General features: G+C 47.3%; 1 protein-coding gene across 2 annotated transcripts in view; it reads right to left on the reverse strand.

The window, feature by feature from the left end:
- The window catches only part of TRABD2A (TraB domain containing 2A), a 57,282-nt gene that overhangs the window by 15,387 nt on the left and 19,927 nt on the right, over window positions 1–21,968 (reverse strand). Inside the window, exon 3 of one of the 2 annotated variants that reach the window (XM_063078913.1) lies at window positions 2,796–2,942. The exons of the other annotated variant lie outside the window; for it this stretch is intronic. Coding sequence (XP_062934983.1) covers window positions 2,796–2,942 — 147 coding nt within the window. The remainder of the gene's footprint in view (window positions 1–2,795; window positions 2,943–21,968) is intronic. 2 annotated transcript variants of the gene reach the window in all.

The following is a 21,968-nucleotide window of genomic DNA, read 5'->3' on the forward strand; positions in this document are numbered from 1 at the left end:
CCTGATTCTGGTACAGATGTCAGCCGGTTTCGGTATTCTGGCTGATGACAAGATGCAAGTACACCAAAATTGTGACAATCGGGGTGGTTCTTGCGACTGGGTAGCTGCAGGTGAGGCTGGCATGCTATGCTTTCTCCCCTCGCCCCACTCCTGTCTGGCTTCCCAAACCTGGGCTCCCCACCCCTTCCTTGAATGAATGCTCTGGCCTCTACCCAGGGACTCAGCGATGTTAACCACTACCTTACTCACTATGCTGCCTACTTCGCCTACTTCCAGTAACCTCTTCAAAGTTTTTGGAAAGTCCTTACACTCTGTGACACAGCCATTAATTTCCATTTTATGCATAACAGATCTACTTTTGCTATTTCTTTGAAATGATATTCCTTCATTTTCAAATCAACAGCCTTCTCCCTGTCCCGGCCAGCCAAAAAAAAAAAATCAACAGCTTTCATCCTCTACTCTGATGTCTGTTTTTTTTAATCCTGCCATTTATGTAAGATCCACCTGTCCATTTCCCAAAATCTCTCTTCAACAGAGCACTCCCTTTCCACCATCCTCTCCACACAGGAGACCCAACCGCGCAGGTGACCTCCCACTGCCCTCCTGCTCCACCTTCTAAACTCCAGATGTCACTCTCAGCCTGCGCCACTCAGCCCTGACCAGCCTGGCCCTCAATCATGGCAGCAGCCATACTCCCTGACACCCCACACCACCTGCAGGGGCCCTGCAGGCAGCATAGGTACGGAGGAGCCCAGGGAGAGAAATGCACAAGACTGTCTGTCCCCTCTGTTCCATCAGCCTCACATTTGATCACATAATTTCCAAATTCTCCACCTATACTAACTTTTTTCTGCTGCTTCAAATGTTGATTTCCCAACTGATATTGAACTTCTTCCTATTTCCCCACCCCCACCAAGAATGCATGTTAAGAATTATCACCACTCTCAACTCTACTATTCCCTTTTTAATGTTTCTTGTTCCTTTCCTCCTGCTTTGCTTTGCCTGGTTTTACTTCCTCTCTCTCTAGACTTTCTGGAACACTCACGACTACATCTTTTGACACTTCTGTTATTGTGTGTGTATTGTTCTATTTTTATGCTATAAAATTCCAAACAATAAATTTAACATGACCAGAAAATATATTATTGTTCATCTTTTCCTGCACATTCTATGAAAGACTTGCATTTGTGGTCATCAACAGCAAAGCACAGTATGCAACATTTGAGAGAATCCTTAGAAGTCCATATTGTGGGTGGCATGATAGCCACTGCAACACCCTGAGTAAGGAGGTAACCATCATGAAAGAGACGACATTAGAGAACCGTAGAACCAAGAAGATCATATTGTTTCAATACAAATAAGCTTTGAAGATCAATGACATTGTGAGTGATAACAGTACTGCTATCTTTTTCTTGTGGTAGGAAATAAGAAATTAGCCAAGAAGGGCACATTTGACAAAAAAGAAGGAAAAGGACATTGTTCCTGGAATTGTACAAAAGGAAATGTGACCGGACACTATGAAGAATCATCATGTGCTTTGATCAGAAAATATATAACTACTTAAGTACCACTTTGTTGCCCGTTATTTTAAATTTTTATCAGTATGTCTCTATACCTCACAGGTATTCATTAATTTTGTAATACATTATTATTTAATTGAATTGTTTATACACATATCCCCTATCTCCAGAAAATATTTGCCCAAGGTTTCACGTGCACTAGGACAGCCTGCAAGGAGCGTCCTGGTAGGACTACTACATAGATAAGGCAGTATTAATACTTTGTATACACTAATTGACACTTCTGCTATTACTGAAATGTCACCTTCCTGGGCCAATGCTGGACTCAGCCTGTATTGTCCCTCTCCCCACTGATGCTATTCCTTCTTCACCTCTTACGTTCACACACATTTTCTCATGGCAGGGTCCCCAGATCTAACACACTCCTGGACAGTATTACCCACACCTGCTAGCTCCCTTCTCTCCTTTCAGCATCCTGTGCATAAGGACACTGGTCCTGGTGGGGGGAGACAACACACTCCCCTACCTCAGAAGCTTAGCCGCCACTTGCCACTTCCACATGATCTTAGTTGGGTGCAGAGGGTGCCATGGTTTGTCCCATGGGAAGCTTGTTGATAACAGCATAACAAATATCTGTCCTACCTCCCTCCTGTAGGGGTGCTGCAATCCTCTGAGGCCTGACCAGAAACTTCCTTCCCCTGGAAGGAAGATGGCCTACAGCTAAGGCCTGTCCTGGGCCTCACTCCACCAGTGTGGCCACACATCCTGCAATACTGCAGGACAGAATGACCCATGTCTACAAATGCTGGCAGCCTTCCCAGTTCTTATGCACCACCCCGTAAGAATTCCATGAACACATGAACAGCCACACCATGCTCATGTGTTCTTAGAAGCACCAAAAGCTGCGGCCAAAGTTTGGCTCCATCATTTCTCAAAAGTGCTATTGAAGTCAACCAGGAAGCCCTCAGACTCGGATCCCTTCCCCTCTCTGAAGGCTGGTTTATGCTGCCTGCTGCGGAATAGTTAAAAGTTTCATCATTTAACTGAGATCCTGGTATGAACCCTCATCAATGACCCCCTCCATTCTTAAAAGGTTCATAAAGAACCTTGTTAGCTGCAACATCTCACTCAATGACATCTAAATCTGCCCAGTTTTATTTTTAGGCTACTTTATAAAACCTCAATTCTTTGTACACAGGATGTCCAGGAGTCAGCAGGTAATGTCTCCTGTGTTTAGATGCATGCTGAGCTCGGCACGGGGCAAAGGGTGCTCACCTGGGAGCTGTCATGGCTGAGGATGACAGAGCTGAGGTCCCCACAGTTATAGTGTTTGATGAGATCCTCCATCGTGTAGGGGATCTGAAGACTGCCCGCACGCAGGCTCTCCTGCTGCAGCAGGGTCTGGTTCAAAGCAAAGATGACCTAAAAGAGAGGGGAGAAACATAGGTCCCTTTTAAGTTCGCTGACATGGCTACAGTTCAGAGCTTTTTTTTTTTTTTTTTTTGGCAATAGCCTCATCTCTGTGTTTGTTATATAAGGATGTGGATTCTGCTGCTAAAAAAATGGAACCCAAATCCTTGGACAGTGTCAAAGAAAAGGAGGACAGTCTTGCCCAAATCAGGCCCAAGGGGATCACACCTTGGACACAAACAATCTGGAACTCTTCCAGGAGAATGACCAAGAGGTGAGAAAACCAAAGAGCTGGCTTGTGAGGAGTAACTGAAGAAGTCAGAGGTGGGACAGGGAGGAGGCAGGGGACACACAGACAGACCCTCGTACCAATGAGTTCCAAGTATATAAAGGACTGAACAGGAACCGGTCGATACACACGTCTTTTCTAACCATCAGTGCGGCATTGCCAGCTAACGGGTTCATTAGATCCATGGGATGTTAACAGAAGTTAATGTGAAAAAAGGGGTAAATGAGAGCTAAGCAAAATTAAACAGGTTTTATTTTTACAGAATTTCTCAGAGTCTTCGACACACTAATGTGCCATGTAATTCTCCCCGAAGAGGAAGAGAATGTGCCAGGTTTCCCAAACTTATTTGAGGCACACATCATAAGAGAAAGGTTCCTTGGAACATCTTCTGGGAAAATCCAGACTCAAGGAATTTTACAAAGCAGGGAATTCTCCCTGGCACTGGAGAGCCAGGTCAAAGTGGGGGAGGTGAGGATTCTGGCAGCAGGTGGGGATCCGGGTTGGCCACCTCCTACAAGGCTCCTGAGAACACTTAAGACCCTGTGGCATTTTCTCTTCTGTTCTCCGCAGGTATGGATGCAGATAGGTAATATGACAGCTACCCTTCACAGGTAATCAGCGTGCAGGATGCTGCCTTTGCCGGAAGAGTCCCCTCCTCTTGCTGAAATACAGGCTTGTTCTATCTGAGCACTCTAACTGCGAGGTCTTCAGCAAGACATCTTAAGTCAACATATGGCCCTACACAGCCCCCATCCCCTTCCTTTCTCCTTTCACATGTTCCCCTCCACATTCTGAGTGGCAAAGAGGCAGGGAGTCTTGTTGGTTTGCTTCCCACAGGCCACTTTAGCATGTGCCTACCTGCGGGCACACCCTTTGTCTTGCTCCATTTGTGTTGCTACAACAAAATACCTGAGACTGGGTAACACATAAAGAACAGAAATTTATTTCCCACAGTACTGGAGGCTGGAAAGTCCAAAATCAAGGTGCCAGTATTTGTTCTGGTAAGTGACTTTTTGCTGTGTCCTCATGTGGCAGAAGGCAGAAGCCCAAGCTAGCCAAATTCTGAGTAAAGCTGCTTCTATGAGGGCCTTAATCCCATTCATGAGGGTGCAGCCTTCACGGTCTGCCTCCTAATAGCCTCAACTTTTAATACCATCACATCAGCAACACCTGAATTTTGGAGGGTACATATTTGTTGTGGTTTAAGGTGTCCCCCAATGTTCATGTGCTGGAAACTTAATCCCCAATGCGTTGGGAGGTGAGACCTTTAAGAGATGATTAGGCCGTGAGGGCACTGTCCTCATAAATGGATTAATGGTGTTATCACAGAAGTGGGTTCCTTATAGTAGGATGAGTTTGGCCCCCTTCCCTCCCTCTCTCACCCATGCGATGCCTTCTGCCATGTTATGATGCAGCAAGAAGGCCCTCAGCAGATGCAGCCCCTTGATCTTGGACTTCCCAGCCTCCAGAACTGTGAGCCAAATAAGTTTTTGTTCCTTATAAATTACACAGTCTGTGTTATTCTATTATAGCAGCAGAAAATAGACTAAGACAACATTCAAACTATAGCACCCCTCCTTCCACACGCCTACCTTCTTCAGTTTTCAGTTCTAATATTTCCTGTCCCTCTCATGCAGCCTTAACCAAAGCGGGGGTGGCAGGGGGAAGAATGGGGCAGATCCCTCTTTGTCAAATCCCCTCTTATCCTTTATTCTCTCAACATTTCCCCCTCCTCTCTGACAGAGCCACCTCCAGCCTCTCCTGGAGGGTATCTCCCCAAAGATCTGCAGACCAGCCTCTTCTAACTTGGGACCTTTTGGGCTATACCCTGTTCTAACCCTCCCCACTCCTCTATTGGTGACAATTCAGAGCTGAGCTGACAGCCTACTTGGTCATGCCAGGTCATACACAAGTCAGAGAGCCTACATCCAGGCACATGTCTGCAAATTATGGTCTAAGCGAAGCAACTCACAGTATGAGCCCCTGCATTCTAAAGCCATACAAGGAGGACCAACCCACAATCACTGGGAATTGCTAACAGACTTCAGATTAGCTGGAAAAGCAAACCTTCAGAGGTTTGGGAGGGGAAATGATAAAGCACCTTTCCTGTATGCCAGGCCCCAGGCCAAGGTCTCCCACATTCTTTCTCAATCTAATCCATCCAGGACAAGTTCTCAAAGTCTGATCCATTCACAAATACCTACTTATGAGCTTTGTTGTTCTCCTAAAGGCATTCAGGACAGCCCAGATCACCTGTTACTATTCATCTTCCTCTAAGAGTTTCTGTTGACTTTGAAATATTTTTCTTAAGGCTTTCTTGGTATTTAGAGAAGATTGAGCCACCCATCTAATAGATATGCCAGTCTGCAAACGGGGAGGCTGTGTATGGGCCGCATCACAGATTAAATAAGAATTTTGTTTATTCAGTCCCTTTTCAACATATTCAAATGTCATTTGCCTCAAAGATATTTCACCTTACCATAAGAAGTTTACAAAGTTTTGCTCGGATGTTTGTCTTTTATATTTATTTTTGATGATTAAGCTTTAAAGGAATTTTCATCCCAAAACTAAGCTAATAACACTGATAATTTTCTGAGGCCTTACTATGTATGAGGCACATAGTGCTTTGCTTATATTATCGTTTAATCCTCTCAACATCCTAAGGTAGTAACTACTACAAAATATATTTTAAAGATAAAGAAAATGAGGCAAAAAAAAATCAAATGACATGTTCAAGATCACGTAGCTTAGTAAAGCAAGGTAGGGTTTGACCCCAGTCCAGTACCAGAGCCACATCTTCACCATTATGCTATACATGAGTGGATGCTGCAACCAAGTGGCAGTAATTGGCTTTTGTCATGTGGTTTAATTTAAAGGCTTAATTTTAGGCTTAATCTAGAGATCTAGGATGCTGAAATTGGGAGCACTAAGAGCAATTTTCCTTAAACTCTGTGAAAAGCTGCCACTAATTACTCTCTGTCCCATTACCCTGTTTTATTTTCTCCATAGCACTTATCACTAGCTGAAAGTATCTTCTTCAAGACATCTTCCAAGCTTGGGGTGGAAATGCTATGAGACACTACCTGATGGTCTTCCTTCCTTTGTACACCTATACCATTACTATTCCCTGTGACATTAAAATGATTGATGGGGAGCTTAATGCATTACAATGATTCAAGAAATCAAGCACGTCTCTACTGAGAATTACACACACTCCCTGGTGGAAGATGGACATCATGATGGTGATCTGGTTAATGGTGCTCATCAATGACAGTTCCTTGGTCCTGTGGTCCTCAAGGACCAGAAGGCCTGGCAATGGGGGGTGGAGGGGGGAGGAAGGGGAGGAAAATGCCAACCGTGATTGATTCTGGTTAGTGTGGGATTCTGGAAACAGTGGTTGACAGACCGAGCATCATCATCAAGAACAAGAGAATGTAACAAATGATGAAAGGTGTCAAGAGAGTTCATCCTGTGTTTACTAATAAAGGATAGAGTCAAGGCGAGTTACAGTGCTAAATGTTCCTGAAGTTCACTCATTCATTCCTTCTTCCAAATGATTAATTAATGGTGATTCAGTCAATAAATAGTTATTGTATACCTACTGGTCCAAGCACTGAAGATACAGTTGTGAACAAGAAAACAAGATCCTTGCCCTTATGGAGCTTTCATTTTACTTGGAAGAGGGGTTCTTGTCAAGAAGAATCCAGGAAAGCAGGGTGGGAAGAAGTCTGGTGTATCATAGATTCTTCTGGGAGGAGGATAAGAGGCAGAGGCCCAAAGTTAAACCTTCTCTCTATGACTTCAGGCTTGCCAGCACAGCCCACACACAAGCCATCCAGATCATCCTTTTCCTATTTCGCCTTGGGGGGAAGGAGGTTACCTTGTACCCCCAGCACTGTCTGAGGAGGCCACACTCTAAAGACCATATGTGTCTTTTAAGGAAGTTCAAACAGCGGACTGAGCATCAGTTAGTGCTCGACCTTTCATTTTGTTACTAAAAACCACAGAAATCCACTCTTTAAATCTTACACAGCTTCCTATAATCACCACAAGCCTTTTCTTCTAGCATGGCTGCAACTGCTCCAAGTAACAACCCGGAGGAAATGTGGCTTTAATATTGTGCTTACTTAGACCCTAACTACTTCTGAAAGGCCTTAAGCACCTTGCAGAGTAAAATCCAGCAAAGGATAAGCTGTTGACCTATGAGATCACGAGATGCTGCACCTAAAGAGACCAGCTAGGTGGCAAGGCAGTAAGGCTGGGTTTCCTTGACTGGGGAGAGCAAGGATCCTGGCCTACTTTGCTCACTGGCAGATCCCAGGTGCGAAATGCAGTGGTCGCCATCTATTCAATGGGATGCATTCGATGAAAGCCAAAGGAAGGCTCAGTAAAGAGCCTTCTTCCCCAGGGTCATCAGAGGGGGCAGCTTTCCCCAGGGTCATCAGAGCAGGCAGCCCACCTGTATTAGTCTGTTTTCTGTTGCTTGTAACAGAATACCTGAAACTGAGTGATGTATAAAGAGATTCATTTCATACAGTTTTGGAGGCTGGGAAGTCCATGATCCAGGGGGCACATCTGGTGAGGGCCTTTTTCTGGGTGGGAACTCTCTACAGGGTCCCATGGTGACCAGGGCATCACATAGTGAGGATGGCAGGAGCAAGAGTTAACATGCTCACCTGCTCTCCTGATAAAGCCACCAGTGCCACACCCATGACAGCCACTAAACCATTAACCCATTACTCCACAAATGGATTAATCCATTCACGAAGGCACAGTCCTCACAGTCCAATCAACTCCTAAAGGCCCCCCTTCCAAACACCACAATCAGATTAACCACCCTCTTAACACTGTTGCCGTGGTGATCAAGCTCCTGCATGTGAATTTGGGGGGACACATTCAACCCATAGCACCACCCCACACCTCTCTTTCACTGGCTTTGCAGGGATGTGGGGAAGTCTCTGGTGTACTATTTATATTTATAGGGGGAAAAGCCCTTACTGAGACAAACTCAGAGTCCTTGGAGAAAGATGGAAGATGGCTTCCCCAGGGCAAAGTCTCTGAGTGAGGTCAGAGGGCCTTTACAGGGCTTCCCTGGAGCCTGAACACTCCCCTGATGACTCGGGGTGCTTGTCAGCATGCCGTGACCACACAACCAAGGAGGTGGGTCATGGCCATCCAGGTCTTCCTCTCCTGACGTCAGCCCTTTATCCCCTACACTGCCCAGACCTGGCTATGCCCATGCCTCGATTCCCTTGGTACTAAGACCAACTAGGCACTGCTGCAGGTGCCTTCCTCAAGACAAAGCTTTGGTCAGGCCAGGGGTAGCCATCCCTGGAGGCTAGAGGAGGCAGCTTCTCCTCTGGTAAGGAGCCAAATCCAGGGCAGGATGGTGCTCCAAGGGAAGTGTCCACGGGCATCACCAAAACCATTCACAACCCCAAACTCACTCCAGCTAAAACCACTGAGGCCCGAAACAGCTTCCTCAGAAACTTCTGTGACATCTCCGAAGGGCCCTGTCTCTCACAGGACCAATGACCGTCAGTAACTCTTAGATAATGTATCCTCCTTACTGTGCTCAGTGAACTCTGAGCCAGTCTGACAAATCTGGGATTTCAGGATGTGACTGGCAGAGAAGCAAATTGCTCAGAAACAACTCCACTCAGTCAAGTTGACCCCAGCGCCTCTTTCAGGGGTCCGTCCTGGATGGGGATTTGTCACTGACCTAACCTCCTGACATGTTGTAGGATCAGCAGCAGGTGAACACACCTGGGGCACAGGAGCAGACACAGGGTCCTGCTGAGTCCTCCAGCCAGTGCTCGCTGCCCCGTCGCCTCCTCCCTAACCAACTCGCAACACCCACCGCCTCCGTTTCCCCATTCGGTTCCTTCCTTCACAGTTTCTGCTAATGTTTCTCACATGCTGCATTAGGTTCCTAAGGCTGCTGCGACAAAGTACCACAATGTGAGCAGCTTAAACAACAGAAATGCGTTGTCTCTCAGTTCTGCAGGCTGGAGGTTCGAAATCAAGCTGTCAGCAGGGCCTTGCTCCAGTCCTCTCTCCCACCTTCTGGTGGTTCCTTGCCTTGTGGCTGCATGACTTCAATCTACACGTGATGTTCTTCCTGTGTGTCTGTCTCTGTGTCCAAATTTCCCCTTTTTATAAGGACACAGTCATATTGGATTAGGGCCCACCCTAATGACCTCACCTTAATTTGATCATCTGTGAAGACCCTATTTGAAAATAAGGTCACGGTCTGAGGTAGCAGGGGTTAGAACTTCAACATAAGAATGGGGCGGTACACATGTCAATCTCAGCTCTACTTTTTTTTAATAGTTAATATGCCTATGGTAAAAATTTCAAACTATGAATAAATAGATCTCCCTCCAATTCCTGTTCCCCAAATGCCCTTCCTAAAAGCAACCACCGCTGCCAGCATCTTATATCTCTTCCCATGGACAGTCTCTGCACATGAAACAGGAATAGATAGGAAAGAGAGAGAAAGAGATCTCCTCCACTATATCACTTCTTTGGCCTTTAAGTCATCAATAAAAGCCTTCCCATGACAAATACTGAAGCTATATGTAATATATACATCCGTCTATATTGTAATGTAAGATATAACAAATAGGGAAGAAGCAGCCAAGGTCTGGCGAATGGGTATCCTCCATTGTTTTTGAAGGAAATGCAGCCCAAGACATGCTTCCCCACAACACAACATCAATGACTGAGGCAAAACACAGAAAAGGAAGAGGGAAATTTCTGACTACAAGAAGCAACAATCTTAAGGTCCCCTGCAGCTTTTAAGTGAGAGAGCAGGGTGGGTGCAGAAGCCCCTTGGTGCAGACACCCCAGAGGTGTCCCCACTGCCTCCCACCCATATTTGTCCTGGGACCTCTGCTCTTGTCTCACGCTGACTCGGGCAGGCCTCAAGGAGAAATCCAGGCAGAATTCTACAGCTTAGAATTTCAGACAGTCCTACAAGGATTCAAGCTCATCTCTCCCAGATCTCAGACCAATCTCCTCTTCCAGACACTCAGATGTCTTGGTTTTCCCCAAGACCTTCTAAGCCAGTGTTTCCCAAAGCACAGAGTGCAACTCATTATCCACTCCTGCACTGTTGACATAAACCTTGGCATGCTCTGCACACTGCCCTGCAGCTTCCTTCTCTCCCTTCATCCTGGGCATCGGCCCCACAGTGTACCCAGGGCTGCTCAGAAACTGTAATGAGCATGTGTACCAGCCCCTTTGATGGGCATCTTCTGCAATCACAGCTATGCTTTTAGGAATATGTGCAGGCAAGCCTGGGAACCACAGACCGAACTTAACAGGGTTAGAGCTTCATGAACCTGTAGAAATGAATTCCTGACACGTCCAACTCTTTCAACTATGAAATGCTGCCAGAGAGCTGCTGGTGTGTGCTGCACTGCAGTCAATTCCTGGCTAAAGTCTCCAACAGGTGCCTGAATGACAATTCCCTACACCAGAGTTTTTGGAGGATGACTTATATCCTCACCAGGAGGAATGTGGGCTGTCAGGGTGTTGGCAGATGGGCCAGCATACTTCTGCCAACAGTATTGTTTTCTATAATTTTTCCATGCAAACATAAGCCCTTCTGTGGACTAGCCTGGAAACCACCATTTAAAACAAGAAATCCACATTCTAAGTTGCCAAGTCCAGCTCCTGGATTTCGGGAAGCTCCAAGGCGAATTCCCTCTCTAATGCCTCCCATATGGTTACCATCTTGCCAAGCTAATCATGCTGAAGTGGCTCCAATGAATTCTCTTGCAAAAGTTGCCTGATGCAGATGTCATGACATAGTGTCCTTGACACTCACCGTCCATCTTTTAACAGCACCTGAGGGCAAAGCAAGACGCACTGGGGAAGACAGGATGAAAGGAGGGGTCATGGGATGTTAGAACTCAGCAACCTGGAGAGGGACAGCAAAGTGCCCAAGATCCAAGTCGTTAGTGTGATGTATTTACAGTTATAACAGGAAAAATGGCATCAGCCGCCCTGCCCCCTCTCCTGCCAAGTCAGCCTGTCCCCTGGAAGGAGGATGAAGTCCCTGCCTTGGGATGACTGTTGAGCAGCAAAGCAAAGATAAAGAGGTGTGCGAGGACAGTCAGACACAGAGGGCAGTAGAGGATTAATACAAACACTCATAGGAGTTTTAGGCCAAGGCGGAGGCCCCAGAGAGAGACGGGCCTTCACAGCAGCAACCTAGCCCCAAAACTATGAACAGCAAAAAACGTCAAAAAATAGGCGGCGCTGTGAACAGCAAACCTACGTTACAGTATTACCCGGCTTTCAGTGGCCACACAGCGGGCATGCTCATCACCTCCCAGGGGGCCTGAGGTGACAGCAGTACGAAGGAAGAGAGTGTGACATTTTCAAGGATGTGCCAGAGTTTGAGGGCAACGTTATCTTGATCAGCAAAACAGGAGAAGTGATTGATGTGCACAACCACATCCACATGGTGGCCCTGGGCATTGTGGCATCGTGTCCACCAACCCCATCCTCCATCACCTAATGCCTTATGCTGGTCTGACCAGCCACGGGTGTGAATAGCCACCAGAGAAAGAGGCCAGAGGCCTCCAAGGCCTTAGAGCTAATTGGGCTACTTCCCTTGACCCCTGTAAAGATTTCTGTCCTCGACCCTAAGAAACAGCAGCTATGCCTAAAGCTTGCTACTGGCTGTTCTTGCTAACTGCAAGAGCATCCCCTCCAGATGCACAGGAAGACCTCTACTCATTCATAAAAAACTCATTGATCATTGGAGGCCACCAGCAGAGGGTCCTAGCAGAACCCAGGCCATCCCAGCTGGGGATACAAGGGGTATCTGTGTCCATGGAGGAGAACAAGCCAAACCCAGTGGAAAGTCTCCACAAACACTCAAGGAGATAGGCTCAGGGTTGCCCAAAATCTCTGTTGTCCTCTGAGGCTCACCTGGAAGATGCATTGCATTTGAAAGGACTCAGGAACAAATGGGCCACCACTGGGTGACTTGTCACCCTGAGAGGGTTCCAGTGCTTCTCCAGAGTGTACCATAAGGCTGAATTTCAGACCTTAGATGTCGGCTGTTTCAATCTCAGACCCAATCTCTAATCCCCTCTATAGAATTTTGACCATCCAGGTTCATCTTTTTGAAAACTTAAGTGTTCAAGACACTCTACTACAAGTCAGACTCTCTATTGTGGGACACTTTCAACTATTATAAAGCCCTTCCTTCCTTTGGAGTGCCCTGTGCATGACTACCACATACTCATTCTATACACATCAGTACATTGTGTGTTTGCACACATGCACAATTTGTTAGTAGCCATCAAAATGGAAAATGTGCATGGCCCACTCTTAGGAATCTCTCCTATACAAATACTAGCACAATGTGTAATGTATACATGTATGAGGATTGTTCCCTAGGAACTGTAAAAAAATGCTCCTCTGGACTTGGGACTGTTCAATCAAAATTGAAATGACCACACAGAGGGGATTCCTACACCAAAGGAAGATTGGACTTGTGACCTCAAATGTTCCTCCTCTTAGAAGCCCTTGATTTGCTCCCAAGGTCATGGGGAAGCTGTTCTACCTCACTTGGTTCTCCTCCTCTCCCCTCAGGGCAGGCCCTGGGCCTCCATGGAGAAGGGGATCCGCGTAGGCACATCAGGAGACTCCACATGGCCTGTGAGGTGTCTGAGCCACCCCCTCTGGTGATGCTGGGGGGAGGAAATCCAAAATCCCCACACACAAACTGTTCATGGAAGGCCCCGAACCCATGCTCCTCTACAGTCATGACACCTACCGGCCCTGACAAAGGGCAACAGGGCGGCAACGTCAGGGGTAGCCACAGGCATGGCAGCAGAAGCTCTGAGTGCAGCAGCAACCAAGTCTGCAGGCCCAGGACAGACCAACGCAGTAACGACAGGAGCAGCCACCAAGAGTCCAGGAAGAAGCATGGCCAGTACCATGGGGGGGTGGGGGGAAGGTTCGCCAGCACGACCATGGTGGAGGTGCTGCCAATATGTCCTCAGAGAGTGGGAACAAGGTGGAGGGGACACCACAAGCTCATCCTCAAAGGAAGCTTCCAGCATGTTGGCAGGAGCCGCCAGGCTCTCCCCAGAGGGTAGCGGGTATGTGACAACTACAAAGATGACCAGGAAGCCCAGCGCAGGAAAAAGCAACAGTCCAGGGATGGGACCCTCATCTCAGTTGCTCAGAGTGAAGCCTCCGTGAGAAAACAGGATGGAGTCAGCATCTCCTGGGCCAGTGCTGAAGCCCAGAAGGAAAAAGGAAGACAGAGCTCCCAGGAGGAGTTCCCACAAGCCCAGGAAGGGTAAGAGTCACTGCAGGACAGAGAAGTCAAGTTATCTGAAAATCATCTCCTTAACCAGCCCTGGAACCACTAGAGAGGGGAAAAGGAGCATGTTACAGGTTAAATTTAGTCCCCCGAAAAGATACGTTCATCCTAATCCACAGGACATGTGAACGTGACTCTACCTGGAAATAGATTCTTTGCAGACTTCAGATGAGGTCATTAGGGCAGGCCCTAATCCAATATGACTGGTGTCCTCATCAGTCAGGGAAATTTGGACACATACAGACATGCACAGAAGAAAGACAATGTAGAGACATACAGGAAGAAAGCCACATGACAATGGAGGCGGAAATCGGAGTGATGCAGCTACAAGCCAAGAAACCTCAAGAATTGCTGGCAACACCCAGAAGCTGGAGAGCAAAGGAGCATTCTCCTCTAGATCCTTCAGAGACAGCACTGCCCGGCTGACACCTTGTTTTGAACTTCTAGCCTCCAGAACTGTGAGAAAATAACCTGCCGCTGTTTTAAGTCACCTAGTTTGTGGTACTTTGTTACTGCAGCCCTAGGAATCTAATAAAAGGGAAAACAGACCCAACTTCTCTCTGCACCACAGCCCCACCAGGAAGGCATCTAGGGAAGCCCACAAGCAGGGGAGCAGTCAGTCAACAGCCAGCTCAGGTTCCGCAGGTAAGAGACCAGCTGGACTGGCTGTCCTACAGAATGTGAAGAAGCCAGTCCTGCCACAAAAGCAGTGAGGGGTCCCAGCTCTTGGTCTAAAGGGTCTACGACTATCCTGAGGCGCAACGTGGAGGCCATGGTGGAGCCACCAGAGGGGGGCAAGAGGCTGGAGATCACAGGTACTATCAACCCTGAAACCAAGGAGACAGTAACGTTGGAAGCAGGTTAGACAGAAGCCAGAGCAGGAAGACCAGGGCTCAGAGAAGTATCTCTGGAGTCACTGCAGCTTCCTTTATAAGGTTTAAACAGGAAAATCATATAATCTGAGAATGAAACTTCTCACCCTGTGTTTCAGAAGAATGTTTATGGCAAAATACTTTGAAGCAGCAGAACACTGGAAACAGCCCAAATGTCCATCCACATGAGAACAGATAAACTGTGGTGTATGCAGTGAGATGCCACATAGCAGGGAAAATAAATAGCAGCCATACCCCTTAGCATGGATGAATACCGCAGAGTGTTCAGGAAACCAGCAAAACACAGAAGAATGTTTATAATACTCATATATTTCTGTTTATAGAACAATTCAAAAACAAGACCAAATGACATACCGTTCAGGGCACATATTTGGTAAAAATGTAAAGAAAAACAGTGACTTCAGGTAAGGAATGGGGAATTTATACAGAGCAGTTATCCAGATGGAGAAATCAGGATGAGTGGAGACTTAAATTGGTTTAAACCATAAGGAAACATGCACACAGCAGAAAGTCCAAAAGCAGAAGAGCACAGTAAGATCAGGGCCGCCCTGGTCTATGCTTAACTCTTGGACTGCCCTTATGACTAGAACATCCAGGCCCAGCCAGGTTAAAACAAAGCCTCTCTTCTAACCATCTCTCCCATCTAATTGGGCCAGTTGAGGACACGTGCTCACACCCTGGCCAACAACAGTAGTCAGAGAATGCTGTGTGCTGATTGGCTTAAACCCAGGTTCCTGAACCAATCGCTAGCAAGATTGGCTCCTGAACCAATTGATTCCTGAACCAATCACTGACAAGATTGGCTCCTGAGCCACTCACTCCAAGATAGACACTTGGAGTAAAGGCAAGTAAGGTGGCAAACTACTGGATTCAGATCACTGGGATAATTCAACCCCCACCCTGTCCCAGTCTCTCCTCCTAGTTTGAAAAAGAATGCCTAGGAATGAAGAAATGGACTAGACAGGAGGAGCCGAGGGTGTGAAACTGTTAGCAAGGATCAGGTATAAGAACACACAGGCTTAGAGACAGGGTAGCCCCACCACCTAGGGTGGTAGGAACAAAGGTTACGGCAAACTTTCACCGAGTACTTCTTATGCGCTGGGCACTTTCCAGAGGTTTTGTTTATTCCTCACTACAATCCTGATGTTTGTTTCATCATATCCCTTTTACTGACAAAGAAACAGACTCAGAAACGTTCAATATCATGCCCAAGGTCACAATGCTAAGAAATGGGGGAGGCAGGATTCAAATCCAGATCCACGGTCTCTAAGTTCGTGCTGTTTCCACTGAGAGGCTGAAGAGAAGAACAAGGGGATGGGCAGCACGCCTGGCCTTGACCCCCATCGTCCCCACCCCAGCCCCACCCCGAGGCATCCAAAGCCAACCTCTCCTAAGGCAAGGCCTGCCTGACTGATCAGACTCTGCACCTCTGAGGCAGGGAGAGCCGGTACACCTACTTCTCCTGAATGCCCTGGCCTGGTAGACAGCATCACCCAGGTAAGAAGACTCACAGACCACCGCAAATTCACGCTTCATGTCCTGTTAACTAATGCCCCTCACCCACAGATCACTGTCAGATCAATTTCCACCTCCAGGAAAAAATCCACAAAACTATCCTCTTACACAGACCTTTCTCTCCGGCTAGGTGTACCAGAGGTGCCAAATCACTGTGCCTCGCTTCTCTCCCAAACCCGTACCCAAACCACAGCCCCTGAAGGGACAGCCCTGCATGGGACATGACTCCACATGCCCCCTCCCTCCCCAAGCCATGCCAGTTACATGTGGGTGGACACCTGACTCAACCATATAGCACTGGCTGAATCATCAGATTTACAATCAATGAGTACATCCACCACACAGAATAGGCTCAAAAATTGTCCACGAGCAGAAAATACTCATCTCTAAGCCAAATACCAATTGCTTTGTTTCAACTCTCTTTTAATTTGCATTGGTTTAGATCTCAAGGGTGAGAGAGACAGCAAGAAAGGAAGAACTACTGGAAATTATACAACTAGGATAAAATTCCCATTAGCATGGAATTTCTAATGGTACAAAGACCAAGGGATTTATTTTCCCCTTGGAAAAAACAGCGAGATAGACAGATCGCTACATGCACATGCTGCTTGCCTCATCTTATACTGTCTTTGAAAGAAAAATGACTATCAGTCCACCCCAAATTATGTCTTGTTATTGGCTGAACACCTTTCTCCCTTCCTCCAATGCACATGCCACCCCCTCTGTACCATCTCCTGAAAAGTGCGTTCACTGGAGAAAGTAACAAGCTTATTACCAGACAGTTTCACTCCAGTGTTCAAACTGCACCCTTCCTTCCCCCACCCCCATGTCTCCCTCTCCACTCTTCCCTCACCTCCCCACAGCCCTTCTCTGTCCCTTTCTTCCTGGGCTGTGGAAAGAATCGATTAAGCTCCCTGTGCAACATTTGCAGCAGGCCTCTTTCTCTTTCCTGGGACTTCTTCAGCTGTGGGGAAACCCAGGTCCCAGTTGGGGCATTGTTGTGGGAGCCCACGGGCTGAAGGGGCGGGTGAGGGGGTTCGAGGCCGACAGATGCCTTTTTTGTCAAAGACAAAGGCCCCCCAGCGAGCCTCTCCACTTTCCAGCACTTTCATCCCCCTCAGATCAGAGGGCTGCTCTGCATATGAAAGGCACCGCCCTTTCTGCGGCTCACATCAGCTCACGTCAGCCCCCAGCTCCAAACAAAGGGCCTCGCATCTGTTCGGGCACAGGCCTCACCTTCTGGGGCATTGGGTTGGTGTATCTTCTTTCTTTCTTAGCTCACTTTTGAGAGCCATTCAGTCCCTTAAGTGTAGTTTGGGAGCAGTAGGGGAAGGGTTTCCCTTGCCCTCAGACCATTCGCCCAGATAGTTTTTTGAGACATTTTGAGGATTCTGGCCCTTGCCTGCCCGACTGTCCCCAAGCAGTGGGGACATCTTTCTCAGGCTCATTTTCCCCCTTCCCAGCAGCACTTTAAAATTCTTCCTCCAGTGGTGAATAGGTTCATGGCACAGATTGTGGCAATGGTCTCACAGGTGTATACTTATCTCCAAACTCATCAAGTTACATACATTAAATATGTACAGCTTTTTGTATGCCAATCATACCTCAATAAAGTGGTTTTTAAAAAAAAAATCCTTCCTCCTTTTCCTGAAAGGAGACTATTCCCTTGGAATCCTCTAGACTGGCCCCTCAAAGCAAGATGGTAATGAAAGTCCTGCTCCTTTTTTTGTCATGTTAATCAATGCTACCAGACTTGGGAGCAAAAGCTTCCACACACTTCTTTGGACATCAAGGTCTGCTTTACAGGGGGGAAAAAGCACTTCTCAAAACCCGGACCTGAGCTCTTCTCAGCAAAAGGACTCAAGCAGGAGGACCAGAGAAACTGATCTACGGTGACATTTCAACCTGAAGAAGCACCACTTTGTAAATGATGGCAGTTCCTGATTGCCAGGAGTGAGAGGAACAGATCCTAGATGAATGCACACAGCAGGCTCCCCCCTCCCCACCACCACCACCACTGCCAAGCTCTCTCCTCTATTTGGTCAGGTCTCCTGACCACTCTGGTTTCCAACAGTTCAACCCCTGTGCTGGCTTTCGAGGGCTGACTGAACATGTCCATCACCTCCTGTTATGGACTGAATTGTGTCCCGCTAAAATCGATGTTGAATCCCCAGCTCCCAGTGTGACTGTATTTGGAGAGAGGGCCTTTAAGGAAGTAATTAAGGTTAAATGAGGTCATAAGGGTGGGGCCCTGATTCTACAGGACTGGGACCTTATAAAAAGGCCATATGAGGAAAAGACACCGTCTGCAAGCCGAGGAGAGAAGCCTCACCTTCACCTTGGACTTCTAGCCTCCAGAACTGAGAGAAATAAATTTGTTGTTTAAGCCACCTTCGGTGGTATTCTGTTAAGGCAGCCCAAGCAGACTAATACACTTCCGTCCCCTAAATCCCATGCAATGCTGAGGTAACGATGAGAATAAACACCGATCTCTCCATCTCCAGGACCTAGAGAATGTCACCACCTCTACCAAGCATTTCCTTAGAGATCTCCATTCTTCTAGCTTCTACTGCCTTGATAGTGAAACTGGGCAACAGAACCCCAATTTCCTTGGCTGGTCCCCTGACCCCCGTGAGAACGGGTCTCATCCGGGGGTACAGGGAGACAGCTAAAGAAAACTGTGTGACCAGGTGGGACAGGGTGGCTTCCTAGGAGCAGCAATAATAAGGCAAGAGTAGAGCTGATTAAACATAAACTTCCTTAGGATGACACTTGATCTGGAGGTCAGGATGTGTGCTCCTTAACTGAATGTCTTATGGCTTAAGATAACTTCTGGAACTCCAATCTCGAGTTGTTTCTGCAGACCACCTGCAACTACAAGCCTGCTTTGAAATGCACACACCTTGGGACCTAAGGCGCCACGGGAAATACAAGTCAAGATGCCAGGAATAGTCGCACTGACCTCACCCCGAACCCTCAGCTTCCTATACAACTTCTGGGACCCACAATCATGACTTAGCTCTATAAAAAGCTTGTGATTCTAAGCCATCAGGGAGTCCGGGGTCTTAAAGCAGGGCTACCAAGGGCTCCTTTGAGTGGCCATCCAAGTAAATGCTATTCTTTAACACTGCAAACTTTGGCACGAGAGATTTCTTAGTCATTTGGGCAGCAGACGAGGAACCCCTCTTGGTTCGGTAGCAGCAGGTAATTTTCCTTTACATTTTTTAAAATTGGGACAAGACAACCAAGCTTCAGGATCAATGACGTATGAAGAAGCATAAGAAGAACCAATTAAGGGCCGAGCCCGTGGCGCACTTGGTAGAGTGCGGCGCTGGGAGCGCTGCAACGCTCCCGCCGCGGGTTCGGATCCTATATAGGACTGGCCGGTGCATTCACTGGCTGAGTGCCGGTCACGAAAAGGACAAAAAAAAAAGAACCAATTAAAAGCACAATAAAGGTAATGGCACACCTTTAACCACATGCGGACTTGTGACCAGGACTGATGCATCTAAATAGCTATAAACTGTATAGCTTCTACAGAGCCCAACCTGTTTCTGCCATTTCTCTATTCTCCAGTATCACGATCAGCATCCATGTGAGGTTTTCCCCTGTACAGTGAACTGCATGATGATCGTGATCAAGTCCACAAAACAGAGCAACTCAATAAAAGTCAAACATCTCACTCCCCAGCTGTCCCCATTCCCAGACTCCCAGTGTCTTCCTCCCAATGGCCCAGGGTCCTGAGACTAATGCTGCAGAGGCTCTCAGCCAAGTGGCTAGTTGCAGCACCACTGCAGTGCTGACCGGTGTCTGGGCCCCTAGCCAGCCCACACTCAGCTGCCAGACGCTGTGTCCTGCAGCCTTGCTCTTTGTGCTATCACTGCCCCCCAAAAACAGCTTCTGTGCCTAGATTCCCCAGCCTCATACCCATGCCTTCTCCAGCCTCACCTCCCATCCTACAGTGTGCTTTCTCCAGGGTTTGCCTGCACTGTTGGCCCACTGGGGATAGCTCTCTCTGTTTTTCCTACCTGTCTAAGTTCTATCAAATTCTAGTATGTTTATTAAATTAATCTGAATATAATTTTTAAAATTATATGTTCAGACCTTTCCCCCATCAATCGCATTCCTTGGCAGCCAGAGAATGAGAAAAGGAGAAAAGTCAACCTGGCCAGGCATAGTCTGTGACCAGAATCCAGCGCCCTCTCCTGCAGTGTGTGTCACTTCTGCTGCCAGCAACCAAAGGTCAGAGGCACTTCATTTTTAGGCTCTTCAATCTATATGGGGCTCCCTAAAGTTCAGGACTGGTTTGGAGAGAAACTATAAAACCACCACAGAGAAGCTATAAAACCACCACAGAATTGGAAACCACCCTTAGCAAAGAGCGGAAGGACTCCCTAGGCCACCCCAGGGCCTCATAGGCACACACCCACTGCTGTCCTCATGGGGTGTGTTTAACATGCATTTTTCTTGTTCAGGACTCACCCATCAGGAAGATGGGAGAGGCATGCTGACATTGTATAACCAGCATCTCTGCCCCCATGGCAGGAAGGAAATTACTCTGGAAGAACTAACAGAGGAGAAAAAGGGTAAAAATGGAAACAGTCAGCAAAGAGTTAATGCTGTGGTTATGGTTGTTTAATACAGTATGGCCTGATGGAGCAATTAGAAAACTACTACCTTCAAACTGCACCCAGCAATTAGTAAATATCCACATGTATAAGGCACTATGCTAGACCTATGCCCAAAAAAAAAAAAAAAAGGTAAATCAAAATCCTTGCTCTCTAGGAGTTTACATGCTTGTTCAGGAGGCAAAATAAACACATGGAAAGTTAAACACCAATATAAGAATTAATAAGCCTGATGATTCAACAGCCACCACAAGGCAGCAAATGAGCAACTGCCCAATGGTGGTACTGACAGCAGATGTTATGAAATCCTGAGAATCTGGAGTCTTCTGAACGCCTGCAAGCTGAGCTAACTGTCAGAGGCAATACAAGGATAGGGACCAAGAATAGTGACTGGAGGTCTCCAACTTGAGTGTGAATCAGAATCACCTGGAGCTCTGGTTAGGCCAAAGATGCTGAACCCCAACCCAGAGTTTACAATTCAGGAAGTCTGGGGTGGAGACCTGAAGTTTTTTGCATTGCACAGAGGGAAAACCATGTGAGAGCACAGGGAGAAGATGGCACAGGCAAGCCAAGGAGACAGGCCTGAAAAAAAACCAACCCTGCAACACCTTGTTCTCAGACTTCCAGCCTCCGGAACTGTGACACTTCTGTTGTTGAAGCCACCCAGTTTGTGGTACTTTGCTATTGTGGCCCTAGAAAACAAATATAATTCCTCATGTCCAACGAAGATGTTTAAGAGTGATCTCTACTTCAACTCCTAGGGAAAGAAGCAGAAAAGCAAGAAGAAAACTCCAGTCTTGTGCTGTGGGCCTCAAGTGGCCAGCTTAGCTTCAGCATAGCCACGTTGAGCGGCTTTTCCATCTCCCCCCTGCCCTTTTCCCTTTTTTCTCTGGGAACTGAGATTCCTCTCCTGGGAAGGGGTAAACATTACTGTTATCATCAAGGGAATGTCTTGTGGGTTGTGTCTAGCAAGCTTCGGGCTGGAATGCTTTGTACACTGAGATAGAGGCTAATCGGGAGCCTGTGCCTTAACCGACCAGACGTTATCGGATCACAAGGACTGTGTCACCTTCCATACCACTGATTTCAAAATGGCCAGTTACTCTGAACCCTCCCCGAAAGTCTTATAAACCTCCTGCTTTCCTTAGTTCGGGGGAACTGATCTGGCTCAGTTTCCCCTCCACGTCAGTGGAATAAAGCTTTTGGCTGAAATAGCGCCTGGCTCAGGCCTCTCTCTCCCTTTTCTCCATCTCGCCAAACCTAACAAGAACCCTTTTCTGAAGACTGCCTTCTTCTCTCGCTCCACGGTTCCTCCTCTCTGCCGTCGAGGCAATGGCACCTGTTTTCTGAACTGTCACA

Source organism: Cynocephalus volans, chromosome 14, assembly GCF_027409185.1.
Source record: "Cynocephalus volans isolate mCynVol1 chromosome 14, mCynVol1.pri, whole genome shotgun sequence".
NCBI classification, from domain to species: domain Eukaryota; kingdom Metazoa; phylum Chordata; class Mammalia; order Dermoptera; family Cynocephalidae; genus Cynocephalus; species Cynocephalus volans.